This window comes from Paralichthys olivaceus, chromosome 7 (assembly GCF_024713975.1).
Source record: "Paralichthys olivaceus isolate ysfri-2021 chromosome 7, ASM2471397v2, whole genome shotgun sequence".
In the NCBI taxonomy this organism is placed as follows: domain Eukaryota; kingdom Metazoa; phylum Chordata; class Actinopteri; order Pleuronectiformes; family Paralichthyidae; genus Paralichthys; species Paralichthys olivaceus.
The window spans coordinates 5,586,190-5,608,694 of record NC_091099.1 but is presented as its reverse complement, the minus strand read 5'-3'; the positions used below and the strand labels follow the sequence as shown (position 1 = coordinate 5,608,694).

Sequence of the window (22,505 nt, the reverse complement as noted above, 5' to 3'; positions counted from 1 at the left end):
TTTAGCTTTAGATTATAGACCTCATATAAAGATGGATGTAGGTCTCCACTTCCTGCTACTATCCAGAAACAGAGCCAATAAATCCTGAATATAAACGCTGCCATCTTGCAGATTTGGAGCTAGAGTCTGTGCCGTGGTGAGCGGGGGAAGGAGCATGAAGGTGTCTCATTAAATGAGAATGAGCAATCAGTGTGATAAGAACTACCTAAAATGACAGAAACTATCTTAGTGAAAAATTTGATGAGTGGCTTTTTAGTTAACTCCATGTGCCATCAACTAACATGGATGAGGTAGGATTTATGAACTATAATGCAGCCAGCCACATAATCTAGATGCTTTTGCTTAATTTTTGGGGATCAGTAATGTCGTCTATTTTACAGTCCAGGATTTGAGGATTGTCCATGAATATAGATTAAATGGGACAAGATTAGTTGGTTAAATACGAGGCACAGTTCCACCCAGTAATTGCAGTCACATGCATGTATCAACTCCGAGTGAGTGCACGTCCACCAGCTGCATGTATCATCAACACGCCCAGCAATGAGTGACACCATGCAACCAACACCTTTTTTTTTTACATACCTCTTGTGCATGAAAAAACTGGGTGTTCCAGAAAGGAAAAAGGCACCCAATCCATCATAGGCAGTGCCAGCTGGGTGCAGGATTAACTGTATTTTATCACCTGTCTTCTCTTAATCAACTTGTCTGCAGCTCTCCCTCTTAGTACCAGCCTCCATGTCACATCAGCATTCCTCATCCTCCTCCCAAACTCACAATTAAAACCAGATCTGCTCCTGGGCCATGTGCGGTTCTTTGAGTGTGTGTGTCCCTCCCCGTGTGCATGAACCTTCGTGTGTCTGTCGCTGCCTTACATATGTCTACTGCTGTATAAGGGTTTTCTCTAGCACTGATACGCTATATCTCGCTCCCAGACATAATGGGGACTGTCTCCACCGGTACAGAGTGGTACCACTGCGGACCACAGTCATTCCTGTCTGCCTGCTCTACCCACAGCATGTGTGCACCAGGCACCAACCTCGCACATCAACGCTGACTAGTGGGTGAGGAATAAAAGATGTGGATGGAATGGGACCTGCACTCTCTCACCCCTGTGAAACACTGCAACAACAAATGAAGAGGAAAGTGTCACTATGCTAATTTAGCACACATTGTGCCCCCCAAGGGATGAGTGAAATGGAGAACTAAATATATAGAAACCTGAATTGAAAAATAAATATATTTTTAGGTAAAGGCTGATGTTGGACACCTTTTATTGGCTAACTTATAAATCTGTTAGACTGAAAAAGTCCCTAACCCTTCTTGTTCTGTTCTTCACACGTGTGAATCCGATGTACAAGTAAAGTCTCACTTTTATATGTTACATGCGTAGGGCTGACCAGATCATATTCTGCTGATTGAGCATGAGCCTTTAAAAGGAAATCCCCTCTCAGTTAAACACTTCACACTGTAATGGTCCGATGGTTTCTGAGGGAAGTGCTAAAATGCTGCAATTTACTATTTTAGTGTCCCCACTTTCCCTGAATTTGCCTGTTCACTTGGTGATTTTCCACATTTCCAGCCCCCTTTTTGACAGGACTCAGGGAGGTGTGTGTGTGCATGCATGCTTGTGTGAGTCCATCAGCAACAGTGAGTGCAAATAATTTTTTCCAGGCAGGAAAAAAGTAAGAGTGAAAAGAGAACAATGCCAGAGAACAGCTTGCCCACTTGTTCAAATTACCTCAAATCACCCCTCAACAGTTTTGTATTTCACATGCTGCTGGCAACTGCTCCACAGAGATGCAAGTTGCGGCTGCATTGGATTTCTATCGAGGCTGCTAACAGTGAAGTTGCTATCTGTGACAGCTCTGTGATGGATTTCTCTCTGTATGATTGATGAATGTCGAATGCAAAATCTCATCTCAACAAAGGAGCTTATTTATTCAGCAGCACTGAAACTCAAAATATATTGACACTTTCTCTCACTGTGTGTTTAGTGACCTGCAGTAAATTAACCACAGCAAGTGAAGACCGGGTGTAGAACCCCAAAGCTGCACCACCGCTGCTGCACAAAAAGCTGTTCACCTGTTGATTCAAAGCTCTGTGACGCTTAACTCAGTACGTAGAACCACAAACTCTGTAGTCATGATCAACAACGTCACTTAAATTGATGAGTGCTCTGTACTGGTAACCTGTTTTTTAAAGTTTATTAATATTGAATCCATTGTTAGTCCAAACTGCACAGAACACACATAAGTGTGCAGCCAACATGAACAGTTCTCGATGTTCCACATAGAAACAGAGATTTATGGAATTATTAGAAAGATATTAAATATTATTTTTGTATTACAATCGCAGCATTGAATATGTGACATTGATCCCGCAGTTTATGGCTACATTCCAGATATGGTCGACATTGAACATAAAAAATGTGAACTGAGTTAACTGAGCCAGTGTTTCAGCATCGTCATGCATGTTTCATCCATTTAATGAAGAAAAATCAACTGGGGCCACTAAACAAAATGGGTCAGTAATTTCAAGGTATATTACATTTGTTTCAAATGACTTCAGGGTGACAATTTCATTTAAAAATTTAAACCAAACCAGCTCTGCCCAGACTTGAAACTTGTCTCATGTCTAAATTAGAAATAAGAACCTCGTCCTCTGGGTGGTACATGTCCCTGAGCGTTGGGTATCATGTTCACACTAGATGTTTTCTTTGACATGCTCGTCATTAAGGAAATCAAAGATCACTGTGTTGCAGATTCTAGTGGGAACCATAAGAAATATCCCACCATATAGAGTTGTTTCCTGTTCCGACAGGATACCACAGCCGGAGAAGGGAAACCCAACACCCACCTGCAAATAGCACTGAGTCAGACGTAGTGAGAGGAGCCCCTGACATCTTGATGTATGTGTTTGAGTATGTGTCTGTGTGGGAGGCTGCGGCCGTATGCTGGATGTGCCAGTGCAGAACTGTGGGCAGCAGAGAGTGGGAACACGCATTATAGCACAGGGTAATTATGGAGCCTGTGTTGAAGGCTGACATTTCAATTCACGAAACAAACAAGAACAAGCATTTTCTCCTTGTTTGAATAAATGAAGGATTTACAAAAAATAAATCCACGAATACAAATATGTAAGATACAGTATGAACAGTCTGAAGAGTAAAGCTCATTTACACATTTGCTCATTTATGTTGCTTTTATGTAGGAAAAGATATGTTTTGAACAATGTAGCGTCACTGTCCACATACTTCTGTGTCTTTTACATTGGCATGATAAGCGGCTGTTCGTCCCTGTCCCCAGGTGAAGTAACATCATATAGACACCTGAAGTTTCTTAACAACTTGCAAAGTCACACCTAGCAAAGTTCTTCCTCTTGTCTCTATACTGCCCCCCACTGTTCCCAGTGGTTCTGCTCTATTTCATCTATTTCATTGGTTTTTATCTATACAAATATAATACAAATAAAAAGAATAGATTAGTCTTAAAATCAAAGGTGTTACTTTTTTCTTTCTTATATTTGATTCTTAACACTCTGTGGGAGTTACTGCCTGCGACAGACATGAGAGTAGCATCTATCTTCTTAAGTCACGGCAAGAAAGCAAATGTAAGCATTTCTGAGAGACGATTCTTCTGCATGATAGAAAAAGCTCCCTAAAAATAAATTGACTTATTGCCAAGGTAACCAATAGAAGCTTCAAACATTCAAAAGGGAAAACACTGAATGACGAAACTTCATGATTGAATCTGTGACAGCACAAAAAAAAAGAAAGAGTAATCAGCTTTGGTGGCAGAGATGAAATAAAGATATTCCTAAAGGCAAAGCTGAGTCATCAGCATCATCAGCATAATATGGAAAAATCACCTCAATTACTCCCACTTGGCAGAGAGAGGCAGAGAGAATGGATGGAGTGATGTTCAATTTGGCAGGCGGCGGCTGGGTTAAGGGCAACCCACCCTCGGATTGACGGGCTGTTTGGTTTTTACTGGGAAGACAACAAATGATGCATCTGTGTCTCTGCCTTATCTGTCACTGCAGGTAAAGGGCATCTGGGGTGTGAAGGTCCTGCTGTGTCACAAAATCTCCTATGACATGGAACTAGCTGTATTCCCTAACATACGCACAGATCTACCGTCTTAACTGACTGACCTACCTAACTAGCTAACAAGCTGGTGGACATAGTTAGTTACTAACTGAGGAAAATCAGATAGCAGTGAAAATGAACCCCCGCAGTGCTCATTGGCTAAAAGCTCCCTTAGCAATTCATACTGTTACCCTAGAAAACATGAATTATAGCCACTTTAATGTCTTTTTTAATGTAGAAATAACAATGTGCAACTGATACACATGCACAAGCTATCATAAATCAGTCTCGGCTGTCAATCATGAAGTGTCACCCCATTTTTATTGCATAGAATAACTAATAAAACCAAATAAAAAATGAGCACTCAGGGTTCATGACCTAAACTGTTACAAGCCACAAGGGGCCAATCAAGATCATTTGATTGACAGTCATGCAGTCTATGGTCTTGACAATAGTCAGCAATAAAGGTCACAAAATCCTGCCTCCTCCATGTTAGTGGATGGGACATGGGCCAAACTAAAATGTCAAAATACAAGTTCTCAAAGATGGTTTCCGTCCTCTTGCGTAGGTCTTATGAAGATTGACTGATTTGAAGTCGGTCCCCCGATTAATGCTATGCAGGCTCCCGCTCCAAATGACACCTGCGCAAGAGGGCAGCGTTCGTATCCGGGATATTTTGGCGTCATTTCTCGATAGTGAAAGGAAGTGGGTCGTCCGTCTTCACCGTCTATGATAAAGACTAGCAGTGATATAATGGTAATGGATGTTGTCAACACTACAATGGACACACTGTACAGCTAAACCTTCACAAACATGTGCTTTGTGAGGACACAGATATGGACCATGTACACAAACTGACATGAATATATAAAGGGGTTCGCTGCAGCTTTAAAACAAAGGGTTTAAATAAAGTGCTGCTCTACAGGCTTCTGTCTGTGATTCATCAATACAGTAAGAGTCTTTCTTTCTTCCTGTCTGTCTGTTTCCCTCCCACTTACTCTATAACTCAGTTTTATTCACATCACTCTGCATGATGCATGATAGCACATGGGTCCCCCAAGGCCTTTCATTACGTAAACCTGTTGCAAGTGGAGCCACAGTGGCACTTTTACAACATCCATCAAAACAGGGGAAAGCCTGTGTTTGTGTGGTTTGATGTATTGCTGGTTAAGTTGCGGTGAAGTCAGAGAACAATTACACTTACTATCAAAGCACACAACAAAAAGTACTCCTCAACACTTGGAGCCAATGTGAAGTGTACTGTGTGTATATACCAGACTCAGCACATGCACACAGGGATGAAAGACTTCATCCATCTTTGGGAAGAAAAGGGTAAACTAACCTCTGCAGGGCATCATTGTAGGAAACTGCGAGAGCCGCTTTCACTGAAAGCTCTCACAGAGAGAGAGAGAGAGAGAGAGAGAGAGAGAGAGAGAGAGAGAGAGAGAGAGAGAGAGGCTGTAAGCCTGAGGAGATCAGGCCCAGCTTCAGTATTTTGTACATCAACTCAACAGCCATATAGGAATGATATGAGAGAATAACTACAATAACACAGCACAACAAGACACAGGAGGACCACTCTCTTCCCCTGGCCTATTCTCAGTCAGTCATCCCCTGCCTGCAGTCCATGCAGCTCCACTAGTTCAGCTGCAGAAATACTCTTTCATAAAATCTACAACTCTGAGGTATAACCTTTTAATGTCCTGGCAGCGAGTGATCTGAGGGACCTCCTTCTAGAATTCCTCACAATGCTCATAACTGTAACATTTATGGTGCCGATGAGAGTCTAACATGCAAGATTAGGTTTTATATTGGTGATGAATATATGGAGTGAATCCAGTGAAGAAGGCTTTGCTTTGTATTGCTGCTGCAGAAGAGAATAGAGACTCTACAGGTTACAAGAAGCAAAGGGGTTTGGAAGCAGTGGATGTGGGGAGAGGAAATGGAGAAGAACCCTGCAGATGCTCTCAGTTCATTACTCATCACTGTATGATATTTATGGTGCAGGTCAAAGGTCAAACACGAAAGATTAATTTATTAATTGGTAATGGAAATGTGGTCATTTGGAGTAAATCCATTGAGGAAGTCTTTGCTCAGGGATGATTAAGGGAGCTCTACAGGTAACAAGGTGAAGAGTGGTTGAAAGCAGTGGATGTGTGTTGAGGAAGTAAAGTGGAGAGAGAACCTGAAGTCCCTCTCAGTTCATAACTCACCGTTTGCGTTCTTCCCACAGATGAGGTGCTGCCAGGGCTGCAGGGAGCCCCATATCTCTGCCTCACTGCTGACGGCCTGCTCCAGGGTCTCCACGGTGAACTTGGGGATCCCGTTGTCCCGCTCCAGCAGCGCGCTGCGCAGCACCCGTGCGTACACCTCTCGGAAGAGGCTTTCCATGCACGCAGCCAGGTAGATGGCGGCGTGCTCGTGGATCCTGACCGCGACCCTGCTGTCGACCATCCACCTGAAGAACTTCCCCACGTTGAAGACGAGTCCGCAGCGCACCGACTTGCCGCGGCTGAACTTGTCCTCGTCCGTGGTCATGTTGTACAGGGACAAGGCACCGAGGGCCGCGCCGATGCAGTTCATCGAGACGCTCCACGACAGGACGATCTTTGTGGCACTTTGGATCTCGTATTTGGTGCATTTGGCGTAGCGCAAACTCAGCCGCTGCGCCTCCTTGGCGAGCCGGACCAGGGCCCGGCTGACCAGCACCGAGAGCCGCAGCAGGACGTCCTGCGGCGGGGTCGGCAGGCTCCTCTCCTCGTCCCTGCTCAGTGCGCTCGCCACTTCCCCGAGGCTCCACGGCACATCCTCAAGCTCGGGCAGTTTGGCGCACTGCACGGTGCACTCCAGGATCTCGGCGTCTTCAACCAGGACCGTGTTCACAGTGTCCAGACTGTTGTGTCGACTGTGCATCGAGTCGGTTAAATGCCAGTAATTCGCCCCATGTGCATCCGAGCAGCACAGCGACGCACTGGAAGATCTGAAGGAGTCGGCGGCTCCACCATAACCTGAGTCTAGCGTCAAATCCTCCAGGGTCCTCGCTGCTGACTTGCTACTCCGTGCCATGACTGCACTTCATGCTGTAAAGGAGGGCTCGTGGGAAAAGTGGAGAAAAATATTCACGATCACCGGGAGCTCGGAAACGCACGTGTCCGAATAAAACACCTAAACTTGGGTTTGTGGGAAAAGTCCACCCGAGGCTGAAGTTGCAGAGTCTCTCGGCTCTGAGCATCTCAGGGACCCGCACTGTGCTGACAGATGGAGGAGGGGCCGTGCGCAACCGACAACAGCTGTCAGCCAATGGACTCTCGGGATGAAGCAGCAAAGAGTTTTAATTGGATCTCTATAGAGGATCAATAACAGGCTATTGATAAGGCTTACTAATAAATAGTCAGTGTGAACAATGAACACAATGATTGTTTAACTGTCCAGAACCTACTTTTCTAAAAACTTAAATCTTCTTAACTTTGCGACAGAATAAACGCAGAGGTCGTGTCAAGTAAAAGTAAAATGTGTAAAGACAGAAATTGCACTAAAGTACGAATCACGAATCACAATCACAATATAGAAGCAGCTGTTTTTATATAACCATGTTTAAGAGGACAAATCCTCCAGAGTATCAGGCTGTTAAGATATTTTCTGAGGGACCCATGTCTGATGGTAACATGACTCAAGACCATTAATAATAGATAGCATGCATAATGTATCCTTTGCTCCTCCGGTGGAGAACTCATTGAAAAGATCTGAATTACTTTCAAGGTCATTTGTCGTTATCACTACACGGTCTGACCTGGGCTGTATCCATTCAGCTTCTCCCCCTGATCACATACAGGCCTATGCTTTGCCTCAGTGGAAATCTACATAGAGCATTAACTTATATGACGGCCAAGGTGAACATTAGGATAGGTTACGTTTAAACAATGGCAGACATATTCAACAGCAGTGAGGTGTGTGCACTGAAAATAACTACAGTCGTGCCGCAATCCTGAGACAACTAAATGTCTTCAGATCCATGTGTGACACTAAGTCTCAGGAGTGTACGAATCCAAACTGGTGGTTAAAATAATAACTTCATGATCTGAATGTTGCTCATTTTTCTGTCTGTTTACATCTGAGATGCAGTAAAACTGCAGCTTCTGTCTCCGACAGCAGGTTGAATGTCATTCATGAGCAACAGTGAACCCTGGTGTTGTGCGGTGAAACTTGAGTTTACTTGTCAGTGCATGTAAGGCTCCAATTTCGTGTCCCATGAGTGACACCGACTCTAATTGAATAACAAAATGACAAACAGTGCAGAATTAAATTAGATGGGAGAAATCTTGTTTAGTTGATGATTATAATGTCCATAGCCGCAGTTAGCTTGAAAATAAAATGCAATTAAAGAGCAGATCTCATGTCTTTACTCACATCAGTGGGAAGATACAGGTTTTATCATTTGTGTTTAAACTTCAATCATCTATATACCAGGAGCATTCCAAAGGACTTTAGGGGCCCCATGTGACAGGGACCCAGGGGCCCTACATCAAACCAACCCACAAATACACCACACCACAACATTCAAATATATAACTGACTCTTTTTAGTATAAAAATGATAAACAAAGGGCATACACATAAAATTGCTTGCAGTAGAGTGCATACCTCCACCAAGGCCCAACAGCCCCTTTATGAAATCACATTAATTTCAGTCACAAAAATATGGGACAATGATAAAGAAATCCTGGATCTGTGACCTGATCTGGTTCCACACCAAAATTTTGCTTCCTTGGGTCGTCCATCCCTTCACTAAATGTCATAAACAACAAACAGACGAAAACATAACCTCCTTGGCAGAGATAGGAAAGTCCAAACCCCCACTACCCCCATATCATTGTGGACTAATGTAATTACCATTCTCGGGGGTGCCCTCTATCAGCTCGGGATCCCAGGTAATTGCCTACTCAGTTACAACGCCTCTGTCTCCTACACTGGAGATCTGCATATCCATTAGAAACATATAACAGGTACACATATAGAGAGACTCTCTGAAGGTCATAGGAAGGTAATAGGAATGTCATGGTCACGTGGGAGAGATCCACGCACATGTAACCATGTTCTACCTTACACAGTAAGAGCGACTGCCACACAAATTACTGTCATAAGGCCAGGTCTCTTTCATTTTCACTTATTTTAATCATATTAATGTTTCTCAGTCTCTTTATTGACTGCTCCATCTTTCAATATTGGGCATCAACAATTATTAATTGAAGAATCACTGCTGTGAAGATCCCGATTCAAAACTAACCTCCAACGTCTTTTACAGCCCTTTAAAGTCAAGAGGGAAGATTTAATATCACAGTTTCATGTCTATGCTTGGGGTAAATTAGCCCTTCCAGCTGAGTGACTGCTTTAATCATACTTAATTTAGAAGGAGCAGCATGTCAGAGGGAGCACAAGTCAGGATGAGGTCATTTTTTAAAAACAATCCTCATCCTGCAGCCTTGGCTTTCTGCCTAAAGAAAATGCTTCTAATTGCTTGGCCTCAGATGGTCTACAAATTGTCAACACGCCTCTTGTCTCTGTGGCTGAAAACTGCCATCATCAAGCTCCTCTTTAAAAAAAGCAGAGTTAAGAACGAGCACATCACTGATAGGCCTGTATCAACTCTCCTCTTCTTCAGTAAAATGATTGAAAAAATATATATTTTCCAACAGTCTCTCAAGTATTGTTATGATTTCCTCCAGTCAGAACTTCGACCACAGCACTGAAACTGCTCTTATTATGGATTTGTCTTCAGGTCTGCTGCAACTCCCAGTTTATTTAAATCAAGGCTGAGGACTCATCTTTTAATCTGCACTGTAACTTTTACTCTTTCCACATTTCACCAAATGGTCTGTTTATATATTCTCTTATGTTGCGTTCACATCTTGTCTTGATGCCTTTTATATCTTAACAAAGTTCAATTCATTAATTATTATTAATAATGTGAATACTACGAATCACCTTGCTGTTGAAATGTGTTATACCAGAGTGCCTTGTAGTTAAAATCCATTAGGTGTCTCATTGTAAACCAAGTGACCTGCTTTAAGGCCGGACTATCAGCAGGACCCTAATGCTGGCAATGTTAGATCTGTCCACCACTTTGGTCCAAACTTAAATATCTCAACTACTACTGCGTGGATCTCCAAATAATGTAATGCAGGTATCCATGGTGCCCAAAGGATGTGTCTAATTGATTTAGGTGATTTTTCCTTTTGCATCAGTCACTTTTCATTTATCCAGGAAATATCTCAACAACTTTGAAGTAGATTAGCACAACCTCCCCCTCAGGAGGGGTTTGCAGTATCTTAACCACAGCCTACATCAGCTCAAACCTTTACATTGTCCAATAATATGAAGACATAATACAAATCATATAATGCAACATGTGCTTTACCAGACACTACTTAGTGCTAATGGTATGGTCAGTTGTAGTAATAATATTAAGAACAAGAGGAAATGTTAAAATGTGATAGTTGATTCCAAAACAATTCCTGGTTAAGACTGCCATCTAGTGTTCATAAAAGCTATGCGTTTTCCCCATAAACTATTCCTGGATGAGGCTCACAACTGGGATGCAGCATAGTTAACTCATCACAGCCTTTTTCAATAACTTGTTTAAGACATGAGATTTAAAATATATGCAAATGATCATATTAATAGTATGAGGGCATGGATACAACTGAAGATTAAACTGGACACTTAAGAAGTCAGAAAACATTGATCGGTAAGTGTTGAACAGTGTCTGTCACAGTAAGAGGCCCTGGAGCCCTGGAAACTAAGCCCAAAGAAACAGCTTGATGTGGGCACATCCACTATAATTTACCCAGGAAGGGAAGGGTGTGTGGTCAGGGAGCCACTGAAGACGTCGCTGAAGAAGCTGAAAAAGCTGTTTGGGTTAGAGGGCTGCAGACTTCTCTCCCGTGACTACACCAGGAGTCAATATAGAAAAACCACAACACACACTGTACTGCCTTATGTTAAGCTGTTTACTGTTTGCATTGGTTTCTGGGTCCCAACAGTTTGTTGTAAAACATTATAACTTAAGTAGAAGTTGAAAAGTTTAAGGTTCTCAACAGATTAAAAGCCTGTTCAAGTAGAAACTTACTGTAATATCTTCTGTATACTGTAGCGTGAGACGCACAGGCTGTGGCAATGATACAATGTTGACATCCTGCTCCAGGGTGATACCGTACGTTATTATTCAGCACAGTTGTCTTTTGTCAGAGTCTGTCTTTTCTGTGAAAGAACAAGAACAGACAATTTAGGGTTTTTAAAAAAAAAATAAAGCTCCTTTCAAATAGGAAAGAAAAAGGTAATGTCCAGTGATGGAGTAGTGAACCGACGTGTTGCCTTAGGTTTTGTGAAAGTTAATTAATTATGTAACTCACAGAAAAATAAAGCAATTTGATCAAACACTTTATAAGACATGGCCCATTCGACAGAGGATGGATGCGCATAGTTGCTATTGTACCTCGAATATATAAGGGCAAAACAATAATAATAGCTAATATTATTGTTGTTGAGTGCAATTAGTGACCGCTTCTCTTGCTGAATTAATTAAACAACATAGATTTAAAGTCATACTTTAATACTTCACACTGCTGATCGGTGTGGGCGGGGTTGTAGACGTTCTAACCACACACGCTGTCACAGTGTGAGCGGTGTGTCCCCTGTGGTAAAACGAGCACACCCCATGCCTCGCCGTGCTGCATGTGCTCATCCGGGTCCTTCAGTGTGCGACACACAACAAACCCCCCCCCCAAAAAAACCTAAACCACCACCTTCAATATGTCCGACATGTTTACGGGTCCGTTTTTAATCTAGAGAGAACCCTGAGTGGAGACATCAAGAAGCAACGAGCGGACATTGACATTAGTGGGATTTTTTAACGAAGGCGCAGACGACGTGAGAGAGGACGCAAGAAAACACGTTACGGAAACGTGACTGGGATAAAGTTGCATAATGGCGGGATCTGACCAATCAGAGCGCTCCGTTCCTCCCCACGCGTCCCCGTGGGCGGACATGTTGACACCGACAGGACGTCACGCGTGGCCGACGACTTCAGCAGGTACGAGAAATAACTCGTTTCAAAGTGTTCCAGGTTTAGAGCGAAGGTGGAATTTGCGTGAGCGTGCGGGAACAAACCGGAAGTATTCTCGTTACGCGGGGTTCACGCAGACGAAAGTTAGAAGTTAGGCCGGAAATGTTTGTATTCTGAACTCAATTACGTAACATTGCTTGCGTTGCTAGTCGACGAGAAGCGGGAGTTTGTCTGTTGTGTCTGCGTTTGTCTGTGGTTTTTGCGTTTGTCTGTGGTTTTTGCGTTTGTTTGTTGTTTGTTGTTTTTGCGTGGCTGTCCACACACGCAGAACCAGTAACGCCCGTTCTGTGGATACGTTCATGTTATGAATGTAAATAAACCCGTCAACGCTTCTTCACATTCCCACAAACCACGTTAAGAAAACATTACTCTGTCCTCAGGCGGTAATGGACACTTGACTATTTGTTTTACAGTGTCAACGCAAGAGGGCGCCTTTTTGTTGTTTGTGTGCGCGAGGGAACCCCACCTGTGATAAACCAGCAGAACGACATGGTGGTCAACTCCATCCACTGGTTCCGGAAGGGACTGCGGCTACACGACAACCCGTCCCTGAGGGACTCCATCCGCGGAGCCGACACCCTGCGCTGCATCTACATCCTGGACCCCTGGTTCGCAGGCTCCTCCAACGTGGGCATCAACAGGTGGAGGTAAGGGGCGGGACGGGGCAGTCACAGGTTTGTGGGATGGGGGTGTGACATGTGGGTGGAGGGCTCATGTTAGAGATCAGTTAAAGGTCCAGTGGGTAAGATTTAGGTGAAGGAGATCTATTGGCTGAGATTGAATATAAAATTATATTGTAATGTTTTCACTAAAATAATCTACATTAGAAGGTTTTACAAACGTAGATATAGACAGCCAGAGTTTATTTATTTGAAGTATTTTTATTGGGTGGACACATCCTGCATTTCAAATATGTATATTATACACTAAGTCTTTGTGTACATTGACACCTGCTGCCCAGGTGTCAATGTACACCTCTTCACCGTCCACAGTGTCCTTTCTGATGGCCTTTCATTTTTCAATACATTAATTTGCTTTCATCTCAGTATTACGCTTTGGTACAGGGTTTGTGTTGAATGAAAACTGGCATCGATCGATATTGAGTGGATCATCCAAAGGTGGTTTTGAAGTAGTGATAAAGACCTGGACCAATTACAACTACTTTACTGTGTTTGGTGCAGTACTAGTTTTAAATGGATATTGATTATTGCTAAATTGTTTAATGGCAATGATTTCAACAATATTTTCTTGTCTCATTGATCTCTCTAAGTCCTTTGCATTACAAGTCAAATTGACCTGTTCACAAACACATTCATACACTGATTGTATACAGAGCATTTAATCTTTCACACACTGTCAATATAGCTATCAAGGGGAATTTGGGGGTTCTGTGTCTTGCCCCAGGACTCTGAAGTATGTGGACCTCTGACCTTGTGGTCAGTGGATGACCTGCTCCACTTTCTTCATTGCATAAGAATCCACAGACTGTGATTAGTTTGATGTCTTCAGTTGTATTATCTCTTTGAGTGTGTCTGTGAAATCAACCTTTAACATGATAAGCCACAGCTGCAGATAATGAGGCACCCCACTGCACAAGTGAAACGAATCAGTCAGTGTGTTACATCACGCCCTCTCACAGTTCTGACCCACATATTCACCAGACCCCCCCTTTTGTCCACAACACCACCTCATTTCCTGTTTCTGGCTCTTCAAATGCGTAGATCCACTTCATACAGACATGCAGCTATTACTGTGAGCACGGTTCAGTTTTTCTAAGTTTACTGATTGTCCGTATAACTGTTACGTTTCTGTACAAACACTCTTCTGTTAAAAAACTGTGAGCGGAAAAAATAATGTTATGATTACCTGTTATAATCTCAAGATAGTAGAATATTAGCATGACAGTTTATTCAGTGGTCTGATTGGGAGTCTAAACACCTGCAGATGAGAACAATAGCATATTTTAAGCTGATGATGTGCCCAGGTTTTACCACACATCTCGCCCAATGTCAATGTTAAAATGCAGATTCAATCCCTGATTTGTATGGATTTTTAATGGTGGATGGTAAAAATGAATAAAACAATTCACCAACGGTGTTGTGTCTATTTTGAAGAAGTTCAGAGTGGTTGTCACAGCGATTGAGATCAGAGAAAAACTTTGACTTAAATGTAGAAGCTTATATCATATAAATAAAAGTTTAATTTGTTTTTCAGCCTCTCTGAGAGAGTTGCTTGTTCTCTTCTGGTGTGACTTGTCATCATGTAGTTGATAATAACATTACAGCTGCAGTTTCTAGAGCTCAGTGTGTGTGTAAAGATTTTATCTGCCCTCTCATATCATGCACTCTTTTACTTTACAAAAGCTTTTTATATACAACATGGTTTATAGTCCATATCAAATGCTATTTGTAATTTCAGTGTTTATTACAGCAGATCTGTTTCTCAAGATAGTGGCAGTGAACGACTGACTGTTCACAGATGCATAATACTTGAGTTACTGCAGTGCAAGTTAATGACAGAGTTTATACATTTTAAGTTCATTTAGATGCAATAATGCAGTGAAAAAATATATCCAGATGAACAGCTCAGTTAATTAAAATATTGTCGTGGGAACATTTTTGTTCCATTTAAAGGCTGTGTTGTTGAGACATTAATTTACATGGAATATATAGTTATAGTAAATGTTTATGATCAGATTTCACACCATTGCCAAGACCAAATGCATTGTTGTTTTTAACCAATGACTGCAATGCGCTTGCCGTGCCTAGTCTGCCAGAAAATTAAAGAAGAAGAATCAAAACAAATCCAGATCTATATCTTGTTGTGTTCCAAGCCAACAAAATTGCCCAAGATATATTTTGCACTCATCATATATCTCTACTGGCTTTTTGGAAATGTCACACAAAGTGGCCAGAGGACATCAGTTGGTTACGTGGCCACTCTGAACTTTACTTGGAGTGATTGGATCTCAGTGTGTCCCGTTCACACCTGTTTTTAAATCTGTTCACTTCTTATCGAATCACCCATGAACCTAATCTGTAAATCTGGTCATGGAAGGTTTCACACAGACATTACGACTCCAATGAAGCTTGACCTGTGTGATGTGCGGGCACACACGCACACAGTCTTTGTGTAGCAGTGGTTGTAGACCTCAAAATAATTTTCAAGTCAGCTACACTTATGATTGATGGTCTCATGATCTCATGGTTGCATTTTGTGTAACCATGGTCTCACGTGTGTAATCAGTTGACTGATCCTTGTGTCTGCCCGGCCCCAGGTTTTTGCTGCATTCTTTAGAGGACTTGGATGCCAGCCTGCGCAAACTCAACTCCCGCTTGTTTGTCATAAGAGGCCAGCCTACGGATGTCTTCCCTCGTCTGTTTAAGGTACAAAAGATCGGACAGATAAGAAGATGCAGTTGTATGCTTTGCTTTGGTTTGCTGTGCTTTGAAATACATCCAAGTAAAAAGCAGCTAAAATACAAAGCAACATTTTGATAGTACTAAACTTATCTAAGGGCCTTTCAAATTGATTTCATAGAAATTAAACATTTTAATTTATCCTACTTTGAAATCTCTTATGACTCGAGTTACATATCAAGTGACCTTACAATGTGGTCACGAACCCTAGTTTGGGTTCACTCAACTATTTTTGAAATTTGTTATTAATGATATTTAATGTCTGAGCTGAAGATTTTATTATAACACTGTGGTCTGTCAATCTTTTGCAAACATTTCTGTTCAGAGCAAAACAATAAATAACATATCTACACACCACTGTGCATGTGTATGTCACATTTTTCCATAGGAATGGCAGATCACGCATTTATCTTATGAATATGACTCTGAGCCTTTTGGCAAGGAACGCGATGCCACCATCCAAAAGCTAGCCAACGAGGCTGCGGTGGAGGTTATGGTGCAGATTTCACACACCCTCTACGATCTGGACAAGTGAGTGACTGTGCAGTATTAGTTGATTTGACCACCTGCTCTGTGTGTGTGTAGATTTTTGTTGATTCACTTTTATGTTACTTTCTTAAAGGATCATAGAACTAAACGGTGGTCAGACTCCTCGCACCTACAAGAGTTTTGAGGATCTCATCAACTGCATGGGTCCTGTGGATGTGCCTGCAGAGACGATCACATGTGAGGTCATTAAAAAATGTGCCATGCCTATTGGAGCAGACCATGATGTCAAGTTTGGGGTGCCCTCTCTGGAAGAGCTTGGTGAGTATTTTTTCACATAAATGTGTTTTTGTGTTGTATTAAGTGAGACACTTTTTTAAATCTCTGGTTCATTTTGCTTCGTCAGGATTTGAGACAGAGGGCCTGACCGCAGCAGTGTGGCAAGGTGGAGAAACAGAAGCTCTCATGAGACTAGAGCGGCATCTGGAGAGGAAGGTAAACAGACATTTTACTACACAGTATATACACAAAACAAGAAGTTAATGCGGGTAACATTATATCTGCTTTAGCTCACCAGTTCCCTTGCTCTAGTCATTGTCTCAATTTCTCACCAGTTGAATTTTCAATCCCACGCTACCTGCGTTCAGTGATGATTTAAACTCAGTATATATGAATATTGAGCACAAGCAGATTTGTCAGTCAAAATAAACCAAGATGCGACATAACTTTAAGAATTGATGTGACCAAAATCACATGTATAATTTCAGTGGCTTTATTTGAATTCAAGCTGACTGCTCCTCTTTTTTCAGGCATGGGTGGCAAACTCTGAGAATCCACGTATCAATGCAAACTCCCTGCTGGCCAGTCCCACAGGGCTCAGCCCCTACCTGCGCTTTGGTTGTCTCTCCTGTCGGCTATTCTACTTTAAACTCACAGATCTTTATAGGAAGGTACGAATGACCACCAACCAGATGTGAACCTTAATGAATATATGGAAAAATGTTTATTTTTGTGTAATGTGAAGGAGTCAAAACAGTCTACATTGCAGATGATAAACTTTATTTTGGATTGAGTTATCTTTATTTGCTCTATCCCATCAGGAGAAAGAGAACAGCAAGCCACCTCTTTGCTTTTATGGGCAACTGTTGTTGAGGGAGTTCTTCTATACAACTGCCACCAACAACCCCTGCTTTGACAAGATGGAGGGAAACCCTGCGTGTGTCCAGATCCCTTGGGACAGAAATCCAGAGGCGCTGGCCAAGTGGGCAGAGGGACGGACGGGCTTTCCCTGGATAGATGCTATTATGACCCAGCTAAGGCAGGAGGGGTGGATCCATCATTTGGCATGGCGTGCCGTGGCCTGCTTCCTCACAAGGGGAGACCTGTGGATCAGCTGGGAGGAAGGCATGAAGGTATGAACTGAGAAAATAGATCACTGCAGTCAATAAAAGAAGGATAAGTGAATGATGCTACCTGTCCTGATTCATGTCACTAGCATCCATTGTTTGAGCTGTCTGCTGTCACTGCCATGTACAGGTCTTTGAGGAGTTGCTGTTGGATGCAGATTGGAGTGTCAACGCTGGCAGCTGGATGTGGTTCTCGTGCAGTTCATTTTTTCAGCAATTTTTTCGCTGTTACTGCCCTGTGGGATTAGGACGACGCACAGACCCCAACGTCGAATACATACGGTCAGTCAGTCTTTCCAGCGTCTTTGATAAGTTCTGAGTATTTGTGTCCCCTGCAGGTATTGAAATGGTACAAAACAATATCCCATGGAAGGCTTGTGCTGCCTCACATGGGAATATAATTTGTCATGCATTAGTGTTGGGCGTTCTCTATTGTCAGATCAAATTATCGTTGCCCTGCAAAATTGTCCATTGCAGATACGATCCGGTAGGTAGGGGCCACGGAATGTGCTCGCTAATCTGAACCCAGCTCTCATTCATCAGCTGTCTCTCAATCACAGCATGGCAAATTAATATTGATTTATTACACAACTAAAATTAATTATAAGTTAATATATAGCTCATCATCTAGAATTTACGTTTCCCAGTACATCAGCAAATTATTTGATATAATTTTAGATGTGTCTGTGAAATTTGTTGTAATCACATGCATCAACTGATGAACAGCATTTGAAATGGTGTGACCTTATTCTTGTTGGTGGAAGAAGAAGTGATTTCACACTAAATATTAATGATGGTTTAACACCCGCTCATCTAATAAGGCACTCGTGTACAATCGCAGACAAAGTTATCACACTTGATACATGAATATCGTGAATAACCTTTACATCATGTTCCTCCTCTTTACAAATTTGTCTTCATTCTTCTATTTATCGGTTTTCAGGCGTTACTTGCCCATATTGAGAGGCTTTCCAGCCAAATACATCTACGACCCCTGGAACGCCCCAGAGGAAGTGCAGAAAGCAGCCAAGTGTATCATAGGAGAGCACTACCCCAAGCCCATGGTGAACCATGCTGAAGCCAGCCGCATCAACATTGAGCGGATGAAGCAAATTTACCAGCAGCCTTCCTGCTATAGTGGACTGGGTAGGGACATGACTCAGATACTCAAACATTCATTTGAATGTGTTTTTAATATCTGGAATGCTGCTTGTATTTACACAGGTGTGTCCAGTAGCATTTGTTTAAGAAAATAACCTTCAAAACCAACATGTTACTAGGGCTTTTTTGTTCAGAGTTTGCATGTGCTTTCTTTGCCTGTGAAGGTTTTCTGCCGGCACCAGCTAGTCTCTAAATTAGGCATAGATTGTGCAATTGTGAATGGTTACTTGTTTGTTTCTATATATGGTTATTAGTTTTCGATATATTGATCCGGTAATTAGAAGAATCAAAATTTAAGAGCTTGAGGAGTAAATACAAATATGATTCAAATTTTAATTTCTTTAAGTCAGGGCCAGTATTTAGCAGTTGAAGCATTTGTGTGTAAGTAAAGTCATATGGCACCAATCAGCAGCTTTTGTTTAGTCTCAGGTTTATCAAAGCACTCATTGTGTTGAGCAACCAGAATTGGATAAATACACAGAACTGTTGCTATAGTATGTCACTTATCCATTAGCTTTGCTAAAAGTTCACTGATGTTCATGGTCATTGCAAAACATTCAAAATGTTCCCGATCTCCATATCGCTCCTGGACAAACGAAGCATTGTAACATCAAGTTAAAGAAGGAGTTATTCATCATCATCATCGTCATTTTTACAGAGAAGTCTTGTCTTGCGTGTAAATTAAAATGCCATGTTTCCCTTGCAGGCCTTCTGGCAACAGTACCTGCCAATCCACACAATGGTGTAAGAAGCAGTAACACTGGGACCAGTCGAGGTCCGGGAGGGTCCGATGAACAACTGTACAATTTGGAGGGAACATCTCGAACAGGTACACAAACTAAATGGTCGACATTGTGGTTGAATAAAGTACATTTAAAATTGTACCAGTTGGAAGGATTGTTATTGACCTTTATCACAGAGTATAACCAAACTGTTATTCTTCCTGTTATTTCAAAATATATTAATACACCAAAATACATTGTTACACTGCAAATGACTTCATAAGTGCGTTTTGTCATCCTGTTGGACTTAATTGAGTTCAAAGTTTTTTTTATTTCATTCACAAATGAAAAAGATGAAACCAAATCAATTTGAAATAGTCTCATGACGTATTTTGTATGTCATGTTTTAATGCAGGAAGAGGACAGTGGACACAGAAGCGCCGCCGTGAAGAGGCTCCATCTGGGAGCATCTCTAAATCCTGGAGGCAGAGTAAATAGACAATAGGCAAGAGATGGTATACAAAGGGCCCCTCTGTCTGTATGCTCTGGTAGCATTCGCTCCTGCTGTGCCCTTAGTTAACACAGTAACTGTAGCTAACAACCACGAAGGAGAACAAGGGTCGGGTGTTTGATGGAGCTGGTTTGTCTGAAGGACTCATTATATTTGATAGCATTTGTTATCTTTGAAGATCATCACATGTTGGAGTGGACAATCAGATACAGTAAAACGCATCACACATCTCAGGAAAAGAGGAGGGAACTTAGAGAAATTAGTCATATTTGGCGGAAAGTTTGAAGTTTCGATATGAGTGTGTTGTGAGGTCAGCTGTTAGTGGAACACCTGGGAAACAGTCATTTTCCCATCACTCAAAAGATCTTTTTTGTTTTGCCCATGAAAATGACTTCAATATTTTCCTATTTTGCTTTACCTAAGAATAAACTATGAGACTTTCTACCAGAGCTCCCCAAAATGGACAGCACCACCATTTAAAATAGTTATTCAGGTTATATTCGTATAAATGCAGCCATAGTAGTCATGACACATGGCAGCACACGCAGGTTAGAAAACAACTTAATTTGCTGAAAATCTGAATGTAAGATACATTATCCTTCGAGGTCAAACATTAGTCACTGCTGGCTGATCTTGATGTGGTGATATAAGTGTTAAGTTGCTAATATTGACACGCTTAAGGTTTTGACTCTAGCTAGTGCCCCTCGGGTTAATAATGCTGTCTGACGGGTTTTTGACTCTATGAGAGTCACCGGCTAAATACTGGCAAACAAACCTTTTAAATTGTTTGTGTTACCATTGTAAAATGGAAAGCCTTCACATGAAATCATAAACTTCTGTTCATTGTCAGTGACAGTTAAATTTTAACCAAACTGATAATGATAAATTTAGGTGTGTTAAAGTTCAGTTTAGGTTTTTTGTCAGTAACAATTCTAGTTGAATCATAAATCATTTTCATTCAACTTAGTAATATTTTTCCCCTGGTCCTCCAGTGTCTCTTCCTCCAAGTGGCTCTATAGCCCCTTTTCCTCCGGGCAAAAAACCCACTAACATCTGGCTTCTGCCTGCGGTGGGAATACATTCAAGCAACATTTACTCCCGGGTCAAATCACGAAGGAGGGGGACCCAGTTTGAGAACCACTGCACTTAATCATGTTTGACCTCCACACCTCTTTGTAAAAATGTCAAGATCTGAAACCATTTTGATCAATGGAAATCAAAAGGTCGGTTAAGTAGAGCTGACATCTGCGTCCTTTGTTTGCACACCGACATTAGGATGAAACTAATATTGTACATTTTATACCTTGGACAAACAAAAATATGATTCAAATCTAGAGTATCTGTCACACCGTCGTGAATGTACATTATGTAATTTCTTTCAAATATTGAGGATACATAGGTTTGTTGTACAGCGGCTGAGACAATTAGAAGCACGACGGTCAGGCTTGGTAACACAAGCCTCACAAAGCTGTCACATATTTTGTAACTAATAATTGCTTTTGTATATTTGGTCATGGGAAATAATGTGTCACCAAAAACGTCCTACCGTGAATGCATTTGCTTTTGTCTCCCATGTGATGGTAAATCTATTATGTTTCTATAAATACTCAACCAATTCTAACTCTGTTGATATTACAATACAAACCGCAAACTCAGTTGTATCTTTTTTGCCTTTTTGCACTGTGAAATCAAATGTTATTCCAGTAACTCTGAACAGAATTTTAGAAAACTTTCATGAATTTAGTTTCTTGGCAAATTTTACAAATTAAATAGTTTGTGTGTTGTTAAACATTTTGAAAGGAACAGTACCTCAGGGTCTCTCACTGCCACTCAACAGGTTGGGATGGTACCTCCCAATTACAAGGAGACGTTACATCTTAATTATTCTCAGTTGCTGATAAAGTTTTTCCATATCATTGAATATTCTGTCACCGCTCATATATTATGCCAAGTGGAAAAACAAATGGATTCAATAACATGACGAGCCAAAATATCTGATGTCCCAGAGGTTTATTATAATATCACAGATCAGTGTCGCATTATAACATGAAATGTAATAAAAAGGTATTTTTCCACATAAGATAGTTTCACATTGTTACATATGAACTTATTTTATAATGGAAAATGCTTCACTTTTGATGTGAAAACCTCCTATGTTGGTAAAACATGAAACCTGTTTAGATTATATGCAATCTGTTTGTAATTACATGTTTTTCACATTATATTTTTCTACTTTCATACAAAGGTATCACATTAAAAGGTTATATTTTCTCATAATATGTAAATGTTTCCTCAAAAGTTTTTTTACAATAAGAAGATAACATTCCACTTTATAAAAGTTCCTATATTGTCACAACATGAAACATTTTACACAATGGTGTGATAAATAGTATATCGTTATAATGTGAAACATTTCTTGTCATAGTGTGATAAGTTTGTACGTTGTAATAATGTGAAACTTCATGTCACAAAGTTGAATTATAACATGAATCACATCTCGTTATTACAATAAACTTTTTGTATGATACAACCAGCCTGCATCTGCGTTTTAAATACAACCAACAGCCTGATCTACAAAGTGAAAATACTTCA

General features: G+C 41.3%; 2 protein-coding genes across 5 annotated transcripts in view; one reads left to right on the top strand and one right to left on the bottom strand.

The window, feature by feature from the left end:
- Positions 1-12,816, bottom strand: part of btbd11b (BTB (POZ) domain containing 11b) — a 70,970-nt gene extending 58,154 nt beyond the window's left edge. Inside the window, exons 1-2 of one of the 4 annotated variants that reach the window (XM_020102178.2) lie at positions 12,675-12,816; positions 11,213-11,343 (exon numbers count right to left, since the gene is read on the bottom strand). Coding sequence is in view for 3 of the 4 variants with exons in the window: in XM_020102177.2 (XP_019957736.2) it covers positions 6,301-7,153 (853 nt within the window). In the remaining variant the exon portion in view is untranslated. Of the gene's footprint in view, positions 1-582; positions 699-6,300; positions 7,349-11,212; positions 11,344-12,674 lie in introns of those variants that run through there. The other 3 variants (XM_020102177.2, XM_020102176.2, XM_069529073.1) reach the window with 3 other exon arrangements.
- On the top strand, positions 12,698-22,443 carry cry1b (cryptochrome circadian regulator 1b). Its single transcript, XM_069529074.1, has 11 exons — positions 12,698-12,855; positions 15,486-15,594; positions 16,016-16,158; positions 16,250-16,434; positions 16,520-16,608; positions 16,923-17,063; positions 17,214-17,525; positions 17,650-17,801; positions 18,463-18,665; positions 19,387-19,509; positions 19,818-22,443. Exons 1-11 carry the CDS (start codon positions 12,698-12,700, stop codon positions 19,898-19,900), a joined length of 1,698 nt encoding a protein of 565 aa, XP_069385175.1. The 3' UTR covers positions 19,901-22,443.
- The last annotated feature ends 62 nt before the right edge of the window (positions 22,444-22,505 follow it).

What these genes read in the sequence shown, in the direction of transcription:
- cry1b (XM_069529074.1), top strand. Translation starts at nt 12,698, where the DNA reads ATGGTGGTCAACTCCATCCACTGGTTCCGGAAGGGACTGCGGCTACAC. An exon ending in ACCCTCTACGATCTGGACAA is followed by an intron (nt 16,159 to 16,249) that starts GTGAGTGACTGT and finishes ACTTTCTTAAAG; the next exon opens with GATCATAGAACTAAACGGTG. An exon ending in CCCAACGTCGAATACATACG is followed by an intron (nt 17,802 to 18,462) that starts GTCAGTCAGTCT and finishes ATCGGTTTTCAG; the next exon opens with GCGTTACTTGCCCATATTGA.